Genomic DNA, 17,510 nt, shown 5'->3' on the forward strand with positions numbered 1-17,510 from the left:
TTGCGCCTGAAACAAAGTTCAAGTCTAAAGATGGTACAACACCAGGGCAACTCATTGTAAAGGTGGTTAAAGCTTTGATCACTATTCTTAGTATTTTCCCATAATGTAAAGCACATCTCACTAGAAGATGTATACTGCAATGCATTATGTGCTTTACATTATGGGAAAATACTAAGAATAGTGATCAAAGCTTTAACCACCTTTACAATGAGTTGCCCTGGTGTTGTACCATCTTTAGACTTGAACTTTGTTTCAGGCGCAAACTTAATTGTTTGCATACTTGGGATTAGGAGCTAAAATAACCAAGCATATAAAATTGCTTGGTTATCCTAATATACAATAATATATATATATATATATATATATATATAACATATCTTTCAAGGTTGTGTACCTGTCTCCATTGAGCATTGTTTTCCTTACTCTGGATCTTTGTCCGTCTATTTTTCCTTCGATGGCATCTCTGATGATTCCATTCCCTCTCAGAATATGTCCGATCCAGTTTCTCTTGCTTCTTTTTATCCTCCTTAACAGACATCTTTCTTCTTCTACTCTTTTTAAGACCTCTTCATTAGTTATTTTATCTGTCCATTTGATTTTTTCTATCCTTCTCCAAATCCACATCTCAAAGCTTTCCAAAATCTTAATTTCTTCTTTCTTCAATGTCCAAGTTTCAGATGCACAGAGAGCAACACTCCACACATAACATTTTATTAGTCTTTTCTTTAGGTTTCTATCCATTTTACTTCTGAATAAATTCTATTTTCTATTAAAGGCATAGCATCTCTTCCTAATGCTATTCTTGCTTTTATGTCACTTTTACATCTTCCATCACTGCTAATAACACTTCCTAGATATTTAAATGTCTTTACTTGATTCAATTTTTCCCATTTATTCTGATATCCATATTTGCCTCTTTCCTTGCTATTTTCATCATCTTTGTTTTTCTGATGTTAATTTTCATTCCATAATTGATACAGGATTCCAGTAATCTGTTCAACAGATGTTGTAGTCCCTGTGTCAGTGTTTGATAGTAATGCCTAGTCATCTGCATATCTTATTGCAAATATCTGTCTACCTCCAATCTTTATTCCTTCTTCCGAATTCTCCAGTGCTTCTTTTAACAATGCTTCGGAATACATGTTAAACAAAATTGGTGACAGAGAACAGCCTTGTCTTAGTCCTCGTCCAATGATACCTGGTTCTGTTGTACCATATATGTCTCTCATCATGGCAGTTTGTCCCATATATAGTGAGATAATTAGCGTTCTGTCTTTCCAATCTATACCAATCTTTTCCATTACTTCCACCATCTTATCATTTTACATAGTCAAAAGCTTTCTCAAAAAAAAAAAAAATATATATATATATCATCATGCGTATCAAGGATTTAGGCCTACCATGGCCTGCTCCAGCCTTAGACGTCATCGTTTAAGAGGACATCCTGGTTTTCTTTTTCCTAACGGCTTGTACTTTAAGGCTTGTTTTGGTAATCTTTCTGTTTTCATTCTTTGAACGTGTTCCATCCATTTATGTTTATATTTTTTAATTTTTTCTATTACTGGTTCTTGGTTTAATTCTTTCATAATTTCTTTGATTTTTTTGTGATCAAATAGGGTATACTTTGCAGTTTTTCTCATAAACTTCATTTCTGCTGTTATTAATCTCTGTTTGTCTTTTTGTTTTATTGTCCAGATTTCGCTTCCATACATTAAGACTGGTAGGGCTAATGTATTGGATACTTTTAGTATGGTTTGTTTCTGAACTAGGTTTGGTTTAAATATAGAGTTAATTACACCTGTTATTTTTAAATATTTTGCAATTTTTACATTTATATCTTTTTCATTTTCATATGTGATCGTACATCCTAGGTAGTTAAATGTATAGTAGTATAATATATATATATACATATATATCAGGCCCTTGTCATTTCATGGTAGGAGGAGACTGATAGATTGGTGTAGGTACATTTAGAAGAGCACCAGGATTGCTTTTGAGTTGGACAGATCAGGTCTTGCAGATAGGCTAATCTTCCAAATATAGTTCTTTGGCCAAAAAAAAACAACAACAATTAAAGTAATGTATAAAAGCCATTTTTTAAATAGAAAAATTGTATAAGAGTTATGAACAGTGACTAATCAGCCTAATTTAAATAAAAATGACTGCATCAGATTTTCCTAGTTTTTAAGACGTGATCTTACTATAGTCCGACCACAGAAGCGAGAGCTATTGTTGGCACACTGCCAAGAAGAGTCGATTTATGTTGAAGGGTAGAAAGAAATAAGGCAATGTACGAATTGTTCACCAACACGTGAAATCACATACTTTATACTTAATATTTTCCAACTGTTATACAAGCAAAATAGTTACCACTTTAAAAACTACAATGATCATAAAAGAAAAGTTAATTTTCCGATGTGTAATAATAAACACTCATCCCACAATACGGATTGATTACCCTATTATTGGAATGGATTCTACTTCTTTTGACATGCGCAGAAGTGTCGAAGGGTCTCATATCTGTGGGCGTACTATAATACAGCTTGCTATCATAGTTAATTTTGTGTGTTTCTTCTAGGAATTATACTGCAGATTTTAATATCATATTTGAAACACAAATCTGGTTTTTAAATTATATTCATTTAAACCATTCATTTGCACTGACAGTAGTCATGAAACAACCATGAAAATAAATAAATAAAAAATCTGTGATCATAATAAAATTTAGGTAGGTAGACTTTTTCCTTTTTAATTTTTATCTTATGTTCTACTTAACTGTTCTTCATCACATTTCTCCATATGTAGCTTTGCTGCTACCTGTATATCCAATTATAATGTTGCTGATGCGCTGTGCTCTCTCAAAACTTTCATACATTGATAAAATGCAATCACACGGTCATGGGCGTCTGCAGGGGGGGAGGGGGGACGGGGCGCTTCTCCCGGGATCGATTAAAAATTCCACAAATTATAATTGTAAATTGATTGAGATATGTAATCTTACACCCTCGACCCTGGGAACGCTTTGTCTGTCTTAAAATTTTATTATGGGTTAGCCTGTTGTGGGGTAGCTATACAACATGTGTTTTATTGCAGCAATAAAACAAGTCTTCCTGTTTTTGGTTCATCTTTTTCTGATTTGTGAACAGTGACCGGTTAGTTTGCCCTTCGTGTCTAATGAGTTACAGAGTGAAGTGTGAATTGTAAATGTATAGTGAAACAAAATTTAAAAAAAATATATTTTTAAAAGGCAAGTGTATGTAATTTAATATTATTTTACTTGTTAGTTTTGTGATTTTTTTGCTTTTAAACTGAAATAATTTAATTTAGGATTAATTAATTAGTCGATTTTTAATAAAATATGCAGGTCAATTTTTTAATATATTTAATTGTGCAAAAAACTATTAATTCTGAATACCTTTTTTTTTCCCCAAGAATTAAAGATCATTAAAATCGATGCAAAATGAAAATAATGTATTTATAGTTTACATCGACAAATAATTACATAAAAAAAGCTAAAAGACATTTGATGTAATTATTTAATTAAATCAAATAATTATAAAAATTTATTAATGTAATTATTTGTCTCCAAGCTCCCCCCCCCCCCTGAAAAATTTTCTGCAGACGCAAATTGAGTCAAATTGACGTGAAATTTGTAGTGCGGGTTGCATCACCCACATTATAGCACACCCAACCGAAATGGGCATGCGACGCCACTGATAGAACATCAGCTTGTATAAAAAAGTGTAAAAGTTGGTTGTTATAAATAAATTCATAATTTGCTAATATTCCAATTTATCTGGTTTGTCCATTAGATAATATAGAAAAATGGCACAGCCTCTGCTAAATGAAACAATTTGGTTTGACAAGTACAAATATGATGATGCAGAAAGGCAGTGGGAAGAACATAGAGTGAAGGAAGGGAAAGTGGTAAGCTTATTTTTTTAATATTTAAGATTGTAAATTAAATTTCAGATTGTAAATCATAAAGCACATAGGAGTGCCTCAATGAAAATTAGCCTAAAAGTTCATTATTTAAAAATTGCAATTTGTGTTAAACTCAGCTTCTTAAAAATATTAGGTTAAAAAAAAAAAGTAGTTAAAAAATTCCAGCATTGAAAAACAACATTTTCATAGTTACTGAGCAGCAGAAAAATCTCAGTCAAGCATAGTACTTTATCATTGCTGCCTTCCAAAAATCAGTTTAATAATCTTGGGGTCTGGTGGGACCTGTATCAGTTATTAAACTGATAAGAACAGATACTACACTTTTTTCTTCTCAGCCTTTTGAAAGTTTAGGCGCAAACTTTGTTTGCTCACACTTGGATAAAGGATTAAACTAAATTTATTATTATTCTCAGCCTTTTACCTAAAATAAAAGTGTAGTATGTGGTACCAAAAATCAGTTTGATTTTTGGAAGGTGCAAAGTGCTTAGGGCTTGCTCTTCCTTTGTTGTCAGTTACATGGTACTATACAACAACCTCGGTCCCCTTGGGGATTTGCTTCTCGGCCTTACACACACACAGTATTGTGTCTGTGTGTGCTGGGTTGAGATGTGAAATGTAATTTTTGTGGGCCTTGGTCAAAACATTTGAAAAATGTTGTATTAAATGAATCCAGTAACAGGTCTCTCTCTGCATAGAGAGATGTGCAGCCACAGGGATGAATGTTCTTTCATTCACATGGATTTCAAACAGAACTTTGTATTCTGGTAGACTGCTCTAAAATAAAATGGTGTTCATATAATTAATGAAACTGAAGTATACTGGTCCTGCTAGACTCTGCTTCTATGAAGTAGCATTTTATTTTATTTTATTTTTTATTATTTATTTATTTATTTATTTATTTTTGCTATTTGCAACAATAAATCTAGTTAAATTTGAAAAATAAGTTCTGTTTTAAATAATCTCTAAACATCTGTCTGTTAATTTCTGTGAACAGACAGAGTGAAGGAAGTGTGAAGTTAATATGTAGCAAGTTTAAAATCTTGCAACATGTTAAAATCTCCTCTTTAAAATCCTCAAACCATCTCTTGCTAGCATAAAGTGTTTCTTCCTTAGGTCTCATTGTGTTCTCAAAGTCTACACAAAAAAGCCAATACTTAAGGTTTAAATTACACAAGAGCACAGCTGTAAGTGGTTCAGTCAGTTTGAAATGGAACATTAAGAAAGAGACATTGACATAAAATATTCCACACACACAAAACCAACGTAACTTGGGGGATTGTAATAAGAATACTCGAATCAGGATATTTCTGTCTTCTGCTTTTGGAGTTGTAGCCTGATGATATTCTGGCACTTTATTTTCTTAGACATGATTAAAGAACAAACTTGGAATAATAATATTATTATTATTCCAATTTATAATAATAATAATAAAATTGATATTATATTCTAATTAAGGTTTTTATGTATAGAATTTTTATTCTTGATTGTTTGCAATCATTTCAGAAATTAACATGTGCTTGCAGTGTGGTCATGCATGATTTCATTAATTATTTTTCTAACTACTAAAGTTTTATGAAATGTTTGCTACACTTGATCTAAATACTTTAAAAAGAATGTGCATCATGACTGCTAAATCAGTTATATTAATTCTTCTTGGAATATTTTAGTTTTATTTAAGTTTATTACATCATTTGAAATTGGCTTGTCAGTTCATGATCATACCTATTTGACATTTTTCTGTGGCAGTATCTCAGGCAATATCTGACCAAGAAATAGCTTCATTTAGTATTTATTATTCATCAGCATACATATACATAAAGCAAAAGATATATCTTTTGCTTTATGTATACATATCTTTTGCTTTGATAATGTTCTATTCTTTTTCATCATTAAATGTTCTAATATCACCATATTGTTGGTAACATTCTGGGGAAAACACACTTTTAACTCAAGTTTCTGGAATGAAATCTTTATAATTTTGCATGTGACTTTGTAATAAATTCTAAGCTTCCACATGTCCTTACTCTAGGACAGGAGAATTTTGTCCTCGTGTCCTAGATCTTCTTCTTTCTAGGTGAATCTGAATACATTAACACTTTCATTGCCAAGCTGAAAATTGGAATTTCGTGTGGTGGCCAAATTTTTTATTAGTTAGTGACGTCCACGCGATAACGCGTGATCGGCCATTTGGTGAGAACTCGCATCGCATGATCGCGCGATATCGTTCATTGCCAAGCTGAAAATTGGAATTTCGTGTGGTGGCCAAATTTTTTTTTTTTTATTTAGTTAGCGACGTCCACGCAATAACGCATGATCGGCCGTTTGGTGAGAACTCAGATCGCGCAATATCGCGTGATTGGCAATGAACGTGTTAAATAAATAAATAAATAAAAAACAATGAAGAACACAAAAAAATTTCCTGAAGGAGATTTTTCAAACTGGTTTATGTGTAAACAGAATATATGCAATTAATGTGCATCCACTGGCTTGCCTAAGTCATTGGATTAAGTTAATTCCAACCACACTGTTTAGAATTAAAAATCTAGAATTGGCCAGCCTGCATTCTTGTTACTGTTATTAGTGTCTTAGCAATTTTTGATTGGTAAGAGACATTCTTCCTTTTCATAATTTCTCTATGGTTTTGAACTTGGGAATTGAATAAATCAATTTCATTATTGTAAAAATGAAATTATAAAATTGATTAGTGTTTTTAATCAGCTGATTGTTTTATAAAGTAGTTATAAGATACTGTTCAAACCAGTTGTAAGTTATGGATCCGAGAGCTAGGTTGGAAATAACAGTTAATCAAAGACTTACAATTACAGATTTGAGAGTTCTGCAAAAAATTAGGAGATTGAGGAGATGCCATCACTGGCCATCTATTGTTAGTATTTAGGATTCAGTGTATTCAATATAGATACTGTTAGTATTCAGGAATGGGAGCAGAGCTGATCTGGGAAAGGAAAAGTTAGCAGAACAGGTGTTTTGCATGAAAAGGCCCAGAGAAAGAAAGACCAAGATCTAGGCATAAACATGTGAAGAAGAGTGTGAGAAGAAAATATTTTACATGTAGAATTGTGGGCAAGTGGAAGATTGTTTGTCGATGATGCAAAACTGGGGCAGTGGTTGATAAAGTGATTTAGATATCTTATATGATTTTAAATAAATTGGCAGTGTAGGCAAAGGACATTGGATGTCAGTTCAGTGTAAAATGTAAGGCAATGCACTTTGGAATGAAAATATTACACACTTCATGTCGTATTGATGGCACTAGTTTACAGGAAATTGATAAGGCTAGAGATCTGGGGATGATGATGAATAGAGATTTGAAATTTAGAGGACATATTGCAAGAGTTGACAAAATTGCTCAGAGGGTTACTTGATTGCTAAAGAATACATTGACATGTAAAGGTTATTATCATCCCTCTTTATGAGGCTTAGGCCACATGTCGATTACTGTGCACAGATTTAGTCACTTGTTTCTTAGGGATCAGGAAGTGCTGGAGAGGATTCAAAGACGAGTTACCAAGCTGGTGACAGGTCAATGGAATATTCCATATGAGGATAGATTGAGGGTATGTGGGTTGCAGAGTTCAGCTGGCAGGCAGAGGAGTGGCAATATGATAGAAACTTATAAGTTACTAAAGGGATTGACACGGAAGAAATTTTTTTCATACATGGGAGAGTAGGGGGAAAACAAGGGATCACATTTTGAAGTTTTTTAAGAGTGTGGTTAGTAAAGGTGTGCAGACCAAATTCTTTACTTGGAGGCTGGTGAATGGGTGGAATGGATTGTCAGAGGTGGGTGTGGGTAGTGTTTCCAACTTAGCTCTTTTGGAGCTAGATCTAGTTCCTTTTTTTTTCTTCCCTAGCTCCAAAAATTTTGATCTAGCACCTAGCTCCAAATCTAGCTCCTTCAGAACTTGTTTTGGCTCTTTTTAGTTTTTTTTTATAACCTACTCTTAAAGAAATTGTTTTAAAAGTTTTCCAGATCTTTGCATTTGCTAAAGAAAATTGTATTGTATGTTTGGTGTGAGTATCATACATGTTTCAAACGTGCGATGACATCAGTCACTTGGCCCAACAGCCTGCCATTTTGTCGCCTTAAGTTGATAGCGCACCGCTACAAGTTAGTCTGTTGCACAGTGTGCTGGTGTAGTTACAGTAGCGAGTGGGAAGCTTTCCAAGACTGATCGTAATTTGTTGCAGTAAAGAATGGTATACCCTTCTTCAAAAATGAGCAAAGAGACAAAAATTTACAAGCAAAAATTTAGGAGCGAGTGGTTGCAAATGGGAATGTTTAGTAAATGGCTGTGTGAAGTTCTTGGTGACTCTACAAAAGGACACTGTAAGTTTTGCAGATGTGATGTAGCTGCTAAATATTGTCAGCTTGTAAAGCATAGTGAAACTAAGAAACATCTTGCTGCCGTTCCATATAAGGCTGTTCCTATTACAAATTTGCTTGTGAAGAAGTCTGATGAGACACCGAACTTTGAAGGCAGCTTAGCATTATTTCTTTGTCACTCATCGTTGAACAGTTGTGATCATCTACTAGATCTTTGCAAAAATATCATCCCAGACAGTCAAATTATGTCCAAAGTAAAAATGCACTGAACCAAGTACTCTGCAATTGTAAAGAATATTCTAAGTGAACATTTTGAAGAAAATCTAATTGCAGACATTGGAGTTGAAAATTTCAACTTGATGAATTGAATGATATCAGAGTGAATAAGATTTTAGGAATGGCCATCATTTATTATAGCAAGAAATTCAACAAAATTATGCATACATTTCTGAGCATGGTGGTTCTAGAAAAGTGTGATGCTAGTGGTATTGTGGCTGCTCTGAAAAAAGAGCTAAACTGAACATTAAAAATTTCATTGCAGTTGGTACAGACAATTCCAGTGTTATGGTTGGTGTCAATGGCATTTATGAACAACTGAAGACATATATTTCCTCCTTAATTTTAATTAGATGTATATGCCATTCATTATAACTTGCAATGTCTTACATTTGTGCAATCTCTCTCCCAAGAAAATTAGAATTTTCAGCTGCCAAAACGTATAAGTGGTTTTCACATTCTTCAAGACAAGCAGCATACAAAGAGCTGTATCAAACTGCCAACGAAAATGATGCTTCTCTGAAAAATTGTAAGCAACTGTGCAACAGGTGGCTCTCCATTAAACCTGCAGTAGACAGAATTCTCAGCCAGTGGTTGGAATTAAAAACTCACTTCGAAGTCATGAGGGTGACTGAGAAATGTTACAAAGAAGCTAAAATTTTGTGGGAGATGTACAAAGAGGAAAAGAATCTGTTGTACTTGTATTTTTGCATCTTGTTCAAGTTCAGCACGTGAACAAAATTTTTGAATCTAACAGTGCGAATAAGACAAGATTATTTGAAGACCTTTCTCGTTTGATTTATTCTATTGCTAATATGTTAGTGCTACCATCAACCACAGTCGACCCCTAGAGTCAGAGATTGATGACTATTTGGATCCCAAACCAAATCTTGGTTACAGATTTGAAAGAAAAATTTCAGAATTGATGATACAAAAGAATATAACACAAAATTATTAGCAAAATCTTAGAAATAGAGCAAAACAGTTTCTTCTTGGTCTCTTCAAACAACTTTAGCAAAGGTTGCCTGAAAACTTGAATAGTTTAAGAATGATCTCTTCTTTTTCTGTTTTAGAGTTGACAATACCCTAAAACATATAAAAGAACCTGTTACTCCCATCTTAGAAATAATTCTGAAAACAGAAAAAGATGTTGCTGCTGCTGAATACCAGTACAATACTATCCACTTAAATAAATGGACAAATATAGAAAACACTCAGTTATTCTGGACTCTAGTATGAGAATACAAAGATGCATCTGGAATGAATCCATTTAAAGAAATTGCTCGGTGTGCAATAAATTTATTAATACTGCCAAAATCTAATGTGGAAAATGAACAAATTTTTAGTTCCATGAATGTAATTAAAACTAAATTAAGAAACAAGATGGAATTGCCAATGCTGACAGCTATTTTGTCAGTCAAGTATGACCTCAGGCATAACAAGTGCTGTGCTGACTATTGTTTACCAGCATCTACGCTGAGAAATATTGGAACAAAGGCCACATATAATAAAGCTGAAAATCTAAGTGAAAACGTTGGTGAATTAAGTACAGAAGACCACTTGGAAGATGTCTTTAGCCACTTATGTGCAAGTATCACTTCAACTTGAATAAAGTAACTGAAAAAGTATCAGCTACTACTGCTAAAATTTTACTTGAAATTTTTATTTTTAACTCCTTTTTAGCTTTTTTTAAGATTTAGTAATTTTCATTTGGCAACAGTAGTTGTGGATGCCCCAACAGTGAATAGGTTTAAGGAGATGTGTGATAGGTATTGTGTTAATGGAAGAGTGGGTCTCCTGCGATGAGTCTTTAGACTCCATGGAGTGCCCATATAAATAATAATTTAGTGAACCTTCCTTGATGAGTGCTGACTCCATGCAAGCTGATGTGATAATAATAATGTAATATTTGAGTCCTCGTAGATAACAGACTTAATTTGGAGAAAAATTGTTATTAGGAAGGTAGTACTACATGAGAAGTTTACATTATTACTATTATAGTATCCTGTGCATCCCTTTTCAAGGGATGTAGAGGAGGGTATATATATCAGGAATTTACTGAATATTTATAATCATAAGCTCTGCTGAAGAATTGCTGATACAAGAAATAAATTTTATTAAGACAGCATTCTTGTCTAATGGCTTTGAGGCTTGTTAAGAAGGTCATTACTTGGGCAGTTTCTAAGTCACCTGCCTCCCAAGAAATCAACTGCATTGCCATCCTATATATCAAGGGAATTTCTGAGAGGATCACCACACTCTGTTGTACTCATTGTCTTTTCATCTGGCTAATAAACTTTCTTACTTTCTAGGCTCTCTGCAAAGGATATGCTTTGACCTCTACCCTACTCTTTTTTGAGCTCAACTAGAAGGTCTGTGTCTGTTCGTCATCATGAACATTTTGATTACATTAGATTCCATGAGTTAGATCCATCTGGACCTGTGGAGCATAACATCTCTACCAAACATAGAATTCTTTGGAAGAAGGCTAATGTTTTACACAAAAGCTGTTTTCTTTTAGATTGATTGTGCAAAGAAAGCAGTGAAACCTTACTTGGTTGCCCCATTCTGAATAGAATAGTAAGTATGGACTGAAGTGATTCCCCTTTACCAGAAATTGTTTTTCATACATCCCCTTAGACTTTTTTTTTTTTTAAAATATATATCTAATTCACTTAAAAATTGTCATTAGGATGAAAAAAGTACTCGAGACTCTGCTCGTCTGTCATTTATGTGTGGTTCACACATTCTCATTGTTAGATCTTTGTTTTGTTACTTCAGCTTGTTTAATTTAAATTTTATACTGATGATTCCTTTGATACTTGGGCAAAATTCTTTTAAAATGAAAACATCTTGCATAAGTTTTCTGTTATTGTTATAATGAACTAGAAAACACAAAAGACAAAAAATTTTAAAACAAAGAAAACGGTTCAAAAACTTAAATAATGAAACATCGAAGGATCCAGCTCTTGTGTTCATAGATAATGTTAGCTGTTATCTATTTCTTAGTGTTCAGATTCCAACAAACAGTGACTGTTGGGATGAGTGAGTTACAGGGCTTGGCAATTTCTAAACGTCATGCACAATCAAGTTCTGATTTCTATTGTGGATGCCTTGTAAGTAGATAGCTTTGTCAGTTTCTTTGAAATGACATGCTAACAAAGTTTCTTGTAAATAGGACGTTGTTTTGCTGTGGACTAGTTCACTGAATAGTGGTTAGAGATCGCATGAAAAAAATCCACACTATACATAGTAAATCTTACAAAGCTAGATTTTCAAGCTTTAGACCAGTATAGTTTTGTAAAGTTTACCATATGTGCTTTGGATTTTGTATGCACCCAGAGATTTTTGGGAAGAATTGATATCTTTGGAGAACCTTAAAATGTTTTATAATTTTTGGTGATGCTATGTTTATCCTTTAGACATATTTGTGAGGTTCACAAAGTGCTTTCCTAAAGAACAGATACATGGAAAACAGTGTTTTCCATGTATCTGTTCTTTAGGAAAGCACTGTTTTAGAAAGAATATAGAATATAAATAACATGAATGTAGCAATTAAGAAATCTTAGGTCCTCCTAAATTACCAATAAATAGCAATATATGGATTGCTCTCTTTTGGATAGCATTCTTAAGTTTTTGGTCCATCACCTAAATGTGAGAATATAGATGGGTGGATTTGAGATTTATGTATTGTTGGGAATTGTAGTTTTGATTGGACGATAAAAGTTTTTTGAAGCCTGAGTATCCTAGACTTTGGATAGCATTTTGTGGTTAGTGAAGGACCATCATTAATCTCTAAGGGAAAGAGTGTAGACAAAAGCACAGACCCCTGGGGTATAGCCCTGCATTAATAGAGAAATCTGATAAAACCATTCACTATGTTATACAGTGAATAACCTAAGAGGAAATGGATAAATCTTTATTATTGGCATTCTGCCTAATCACAAAAGACAGAAGACTGACCATAAGATGGTAGATGGGCAAGAAGTTCTCTATGCCACATCTGATCAGATGTCCAGGACATGTTAAGAGTAACTACACTGATTCGCTAAATCCTTCCATGATTTGGATCCAGAGGTGGGTGAGGTTGGCTAGAAGATCTACTGTGGAACAAGAGTATTAGAATCTGTATTGGTGATCACTAACTTATTGGTGAGCTTCCAAGTCGTGAAGAAGTTGGCTGTTGATGATTTTCTCCATTCTTTTTGAGAAGACTAAGTTAAGGGCAGTGAGAGAATAGTCTGGCTGACTTTGGGATGGACTAAATACACTTGTTTCCATGCTGTTGTATAGACATTATAGGACGGATGTTAATTCCAGAGCACAAGTTTTGAGCAAAACTGGGAATATCATTAGGAAAAGGAGACTTACAGGATTTGAACAATTGTGTTAGCTCACCAATCACGCATTTATCTCACTAGTCATACTTCAGCCCTAGTGTACTGTATCCATAGTTGCCTAATATATCATAGTCACGTGTTCACTGTCAGACCTTGTAAATTTATAAGTTTTTGTCTAATTTTTACCTTTCACACTACTAGTTACCAGTGTTGAAGCAAATATGTTAACTGCTTACCCTGCCAGTCAGAATATTATGACCACTGTCGTAATAGTTTGTAGGCCTCCTCTTGCCGTCACTGCTGCTATGCAGTGTGGCACAGACTCAAAGTCTAAAACCTTTGAGTATTGCAGGAGATATGCTGTAAGGATTGTTTTCCTTAGATCTGTGTGAGTGTTCAGGTGGATAATTCAAATCCCAAAGATTCCTTGATTCACATAATCTGAGACATCTATGGGATTCAAATATGCAAATTTGGAAGCCATAGTAACACCTGGAAGATATGTTTTGAAAAATCACTCTTGAATGATGCTGGAAATGTTGCATGGCACATTAACTTGCTTTACATATCTGTGTATCTGGAAAACAGTCACCATGAACTGACACCCTTTTTAGATACTTCACAGCATTCATTCTGTGGTTTATGGGTATCAGGGCTCCAAGAGATTCCCAAGAAAACATCCTCAATAGCATAAAGTTTTGCTACCTATTTCCTATTTCTGCTGATTTCTCTATCCAGGTTTTTGCCTGACTCTTATCCACATGTGTTCATATGATATAACTGGAAACAAGATTCATCTTTTCCAGTCTTTGGTGGTCCAGTGACATTGGTAAGATGCAGGCTGTGGATATAATCATTGATAATTAGGCATGTGCATTGGTCTCATGATGGGTACCTACTTCAGCAGACCATATGAAGGAGGGTTCATTGGATGAGTCTAGAAAACAACATAATTATTCTCCTGGCTAAATTCAATGATCAGCTGTTTTATAGTTTTTTTCATATGTGGACTTGCACAAGGCAGAACAATTGGCATTCGCCACAAACACTGAGGTGTGGTCACCCACCATGCCTCATTGGTGGAGGCATGTGACCCCAGTGACCATTGTTCTTCCCAGCATCTTTATCTGTAGCACTCTGCAAATATTGGCAGTTTTCTGGATACTGTTATTCTTCAATTTGACTTAAACACTGATCTCCATACTATCCTTCAAGAATAACCTGGTCACTTTCAATGTGCCCAAAATGCAGTCCTGTCTTTTCCCCTCACAGTAAGAATCTCAGCTAACCTTCCTTTACCATCAGTAATACAGAAATCATGGCTCTCTCATTGGACTGGGTTACTTGATGTGATATGTTTATACCACTCCTGGCATAAACATATCACATCAGTAGCCTCTTCAGCCTGTAAGAAGAAAAAAAAAAAAAAAAGCTAGGTATTCTTTCCTGCTCAAGTTATTTTATACCCTTAACCCTTTATAAATCCTAAATCTTCCCATGTAGGAAATGATTGTGAGACATACAAAAATATTTTGGGACAATTTGGAGAAAAGAGCAAAGCTAATAATAATGGCAAATATCTGTTGGATTTCTGCTCAGGACATGGACTGGTTATTATTAACACCATGTTCCAACATAAAAATGTGCACAAATTCACATGGAGAGAAGAGGCTAGGAATAAAAAAAGTCTCATTGACTATGTTATTGTTGATAGTGATGTTTTCTCCCTGGTGCAGGACACCAGAGTGTACAGAGGATTTGAAATTGGAAGTGATCACTATTTAGTCTTGAGCAGGATAAAATTGAATTTCATATTGAAAAGAATAACATGTAAGAAAGTTTTAAAGCGAATAAAAGTTGAGCAGCTCTCAGATGTGAACTGTAGACTGAAATACACAAAGCTTATTGAAGAAAAAATGAAAGAGTTTGAGAACAGGAATCAAACCTTGGAGATTCAGTGGCAAACTCTGAAGAAAACATTGATTGATTCTGCCACAGAGGCATGTGGTGAGGTTGTCTGCAAGGATAAAAAAATCAGAACTCCCTGCCTCTTTAACTCCCTGGTTAAAACAGGAAGTTAAAGAGGCAGTGAAGGAAAAGAAGCATATCAAAAGTTCCTGGCAAATAAGTCAGTTTGTGCTCTTAGAGAATATAGAGACAAATGGAAGAATGCTAAACACTGTGTAAAACTAGCTAAAGAAAAGTCATGGGAGGACTTTGGCAAGAATATAGAAAATAAATATCAAGAAGGTGGCAAAATATTCTGGAGGTTGTTGAAGAAGCTTAGGAATGGAGGAAAGAGTGCTGTAAAAGGAGTTAGAGATGATAAAGGTGACATGAAAACAGGAGAAAAAGATATCCTTGAAGTATGGAGTAATTACTTTGAAAAACTGCTAAATGAAACAAGCAGTGATGACAGCACAGTGGTAAAAAACACTGACCAGGCATGCAGTCAGGAATATATATCCATACTTGAAGTAGAAAAAGCCATCAAAGGCTTGAAATATGGAAAGGCAGCAGGAGTAGATGATATTCGACCAGAAATGGTGGTATAAGAGTCTTACAGTGGCTGCACTGCATAGTTCAGAAAGCCTGGACAGAGGGACGAATTCCCGATGATTGGAGTAGAGCTCTCATAGTACCCATATATAAAAAGGGAAATAAAACTGAGTGTGAGAATTACAGAAGTATTTCCCTACTGAGTGTTCCTGGCAAGATCTATGCAAGTATACTTGAGAAACGGTTGAGAAGAATTGTGGAAGAAAAGCTTGGTGAAGAACAAGCTGGATTCAGGCCAAATAGAGGCTGTCAGGATCAGATCTTCACTTTACGACAAATAGTTGAGAAATCATGGGAATATAACAAAGATCTGTATTTAAGTTTTGTCGATTTGGAAAAGACATATGACAAGATGCGAAGAGAGAAGCTATTCAATATGCTGCAGTTATATGGTGTCAATGGGGCATTATATCAAGCAATACTTAGTCTTTATTTCAGTTGTAAGTCAGCAGTTAGAATTGAAGGAAGTACAGGGAGATGGTTTAATGCTAAATCTGGTGTGAGACACGGATGTACATTATCCCCTCTGTTATTCATTATCTATATGGATCACATTATGAAGGAAAGTGGTATTAAACATATCAAAATTGGAGATGTTAATGTCAGCTCTTTGCTTTATGCGGATGATGTTATACTTCTAAATAAATCTGCTACAAGTCTGCAAGATTCTCTGACTAAATTGAATAGCTGTTGTAATAGATATGGTATGAAGGTCAGCAATAAAAAGACAAAGACAATGAAAATAGGCAGAATCATTGAAAATGTTAACTGTGTTGTGAATGGAGAACCTGTGGAACAAGTGAAACATTTCAGCTACTTAGGCACGATTTTTAGTGAAGATGGTAAATTAAATATATAAATAGACAACAGAATCAGCAAAGCTGGTATGGTGGGAAGTCACTTGAATAAATTCATTTGGAATAAGAGAGAAATTAGTCGGAACACTAAATTAGCTGTATACAAGACAGTGTTCAAACCAGTTTTAACTTATGGATCTGAGAGCTGGGTCAGAAGTAAAACACTTGACCAAAGACTAGAGACCGCAGATATGAGAGTCCTGTTATGGGCATGAAGATGGCATCAATGGCAATATCATATTAAAAACGAGGATATTAGGAAAGAACTTGACATTGTCAGCATCCAGGAAGCTAATCTCAGGTGGTATGGTCACTTAAACAGAATGGGCGAGGAAAGATTAGCAAAACAAGTGTTCTCTGCCAGGTTGGCAGCAAAACGACCCAGAGGAAGACCAAGATATAGGTGGATGGTTATGGTACAAAGTGCCTTAGATGATAGAAATATAAGATCTGATAATGTTGAGTCTTGACAAGTAACAGACTGATTTGGAGGAAAATTGCAGATAAGAAGTTAGTAATGATGTAATTTTTTTCATGTAGTACTATCATATCCTGTATACCCCTTGAGGGTACATGGCAGGAATTTGATGATGATGAAATCTGCCCATTCTTAAAATGCAGTTCAAACATTTAGGGGGTGGTGCATCTAAAATCTCCCTAAAAAATTAGGCTCATAGGTGACCCATCCCTCACAGACTCACCTTAACTATCTTAATGATACAATGTTTTGAGTTGTCTTTTCTACAGGTATTTCCATGGTCACTGCTCCGGTGACCATGGCAAGCATCATTCCTCCACTTTCTGTTGGGCCTGCCAAGAGTAGGCAGCTATCAACATCCCTTTTCACTACAGCTGCAAACACAAAAAATCTTCTACTTTTCCTCATTTTATTTCATCTGCCTCTCTCCTCGGAACAGACTTCTTCATGTGGTTCCCAGCATCTGCAACCTTGAGCTCTTCATGAAAAATGCCAGTAGATTTATTCTTTACCTGCATTCCACCCACTACACTGATTTGTTATAAGTTCTTGTACCTCTTGTGTGGAATAAATAAAAATATAATAATAAAACAGGTTGGATTTAAAAATCAAAAGAATATCAGTAGTCGTACTGTTTCTTGACAGGAAATTGTGAATATTTTGGGTAAAAAATGGTGATAGGGATTTCAAAAGTGAAAATCGTTTTTTTT

At 34.6% G+C, this 17,510-nt stretch overlaps 1 protein-coding gene and 1 pseudogene across 5 annotated transcripts in view; one reads left to right on the forward strand and one right to left on the reverse strand.

Annotated features, from left to right (window-relative positions):
- LOC150098732 (elongation factor 1-beta-like) overlaps positions 1 to 17,510 on the forward strand; it is a 131,421-nt gene that overhangs the window by 29,922 nt on the left and 83,989 nt on the right. For all 5 annotated transcript variants that reach the window (XM_090404736.1, XM_090404735.1, XM_090404734.1 and 2 more), the window contains exon 2: positions 3,813 to 3,927. In XM_090404736.1, the coding sequence (XP_090260862.1) occupies positions 3,826 to 3,927 (102 nt within the window). In that variant the 5' untranslated portion in view covers positions 3,813 to 3,825. The remainder of the gene's footprint in view (positions 1 to 3,812; positions 3,928 to 17,510) is intronic.
- On the reverse strand, positions 4,130 to 4,295 carry LOC150098733 (U2 spliceosomal RNA; annotated as a pseudogene).

The sequence above is a fragment of the Typopeltis vanoorti genome, chromosome 15 (genome assembly GCF_054136105.1).
Source record: "Typopeltis vanoorti isolate ZY-2024b chromosome 15, IOZ_Tvanoo_1.0, whole genome shotgun sequence".
Classification (NCBI taxonomy): domain Eukaryota; kingdom Metazoa; phylum Arthropoda; class Arachnida; order Uropygi; family Thelyphonidae; genus Typopeltis; species Typopeltis vanoorti.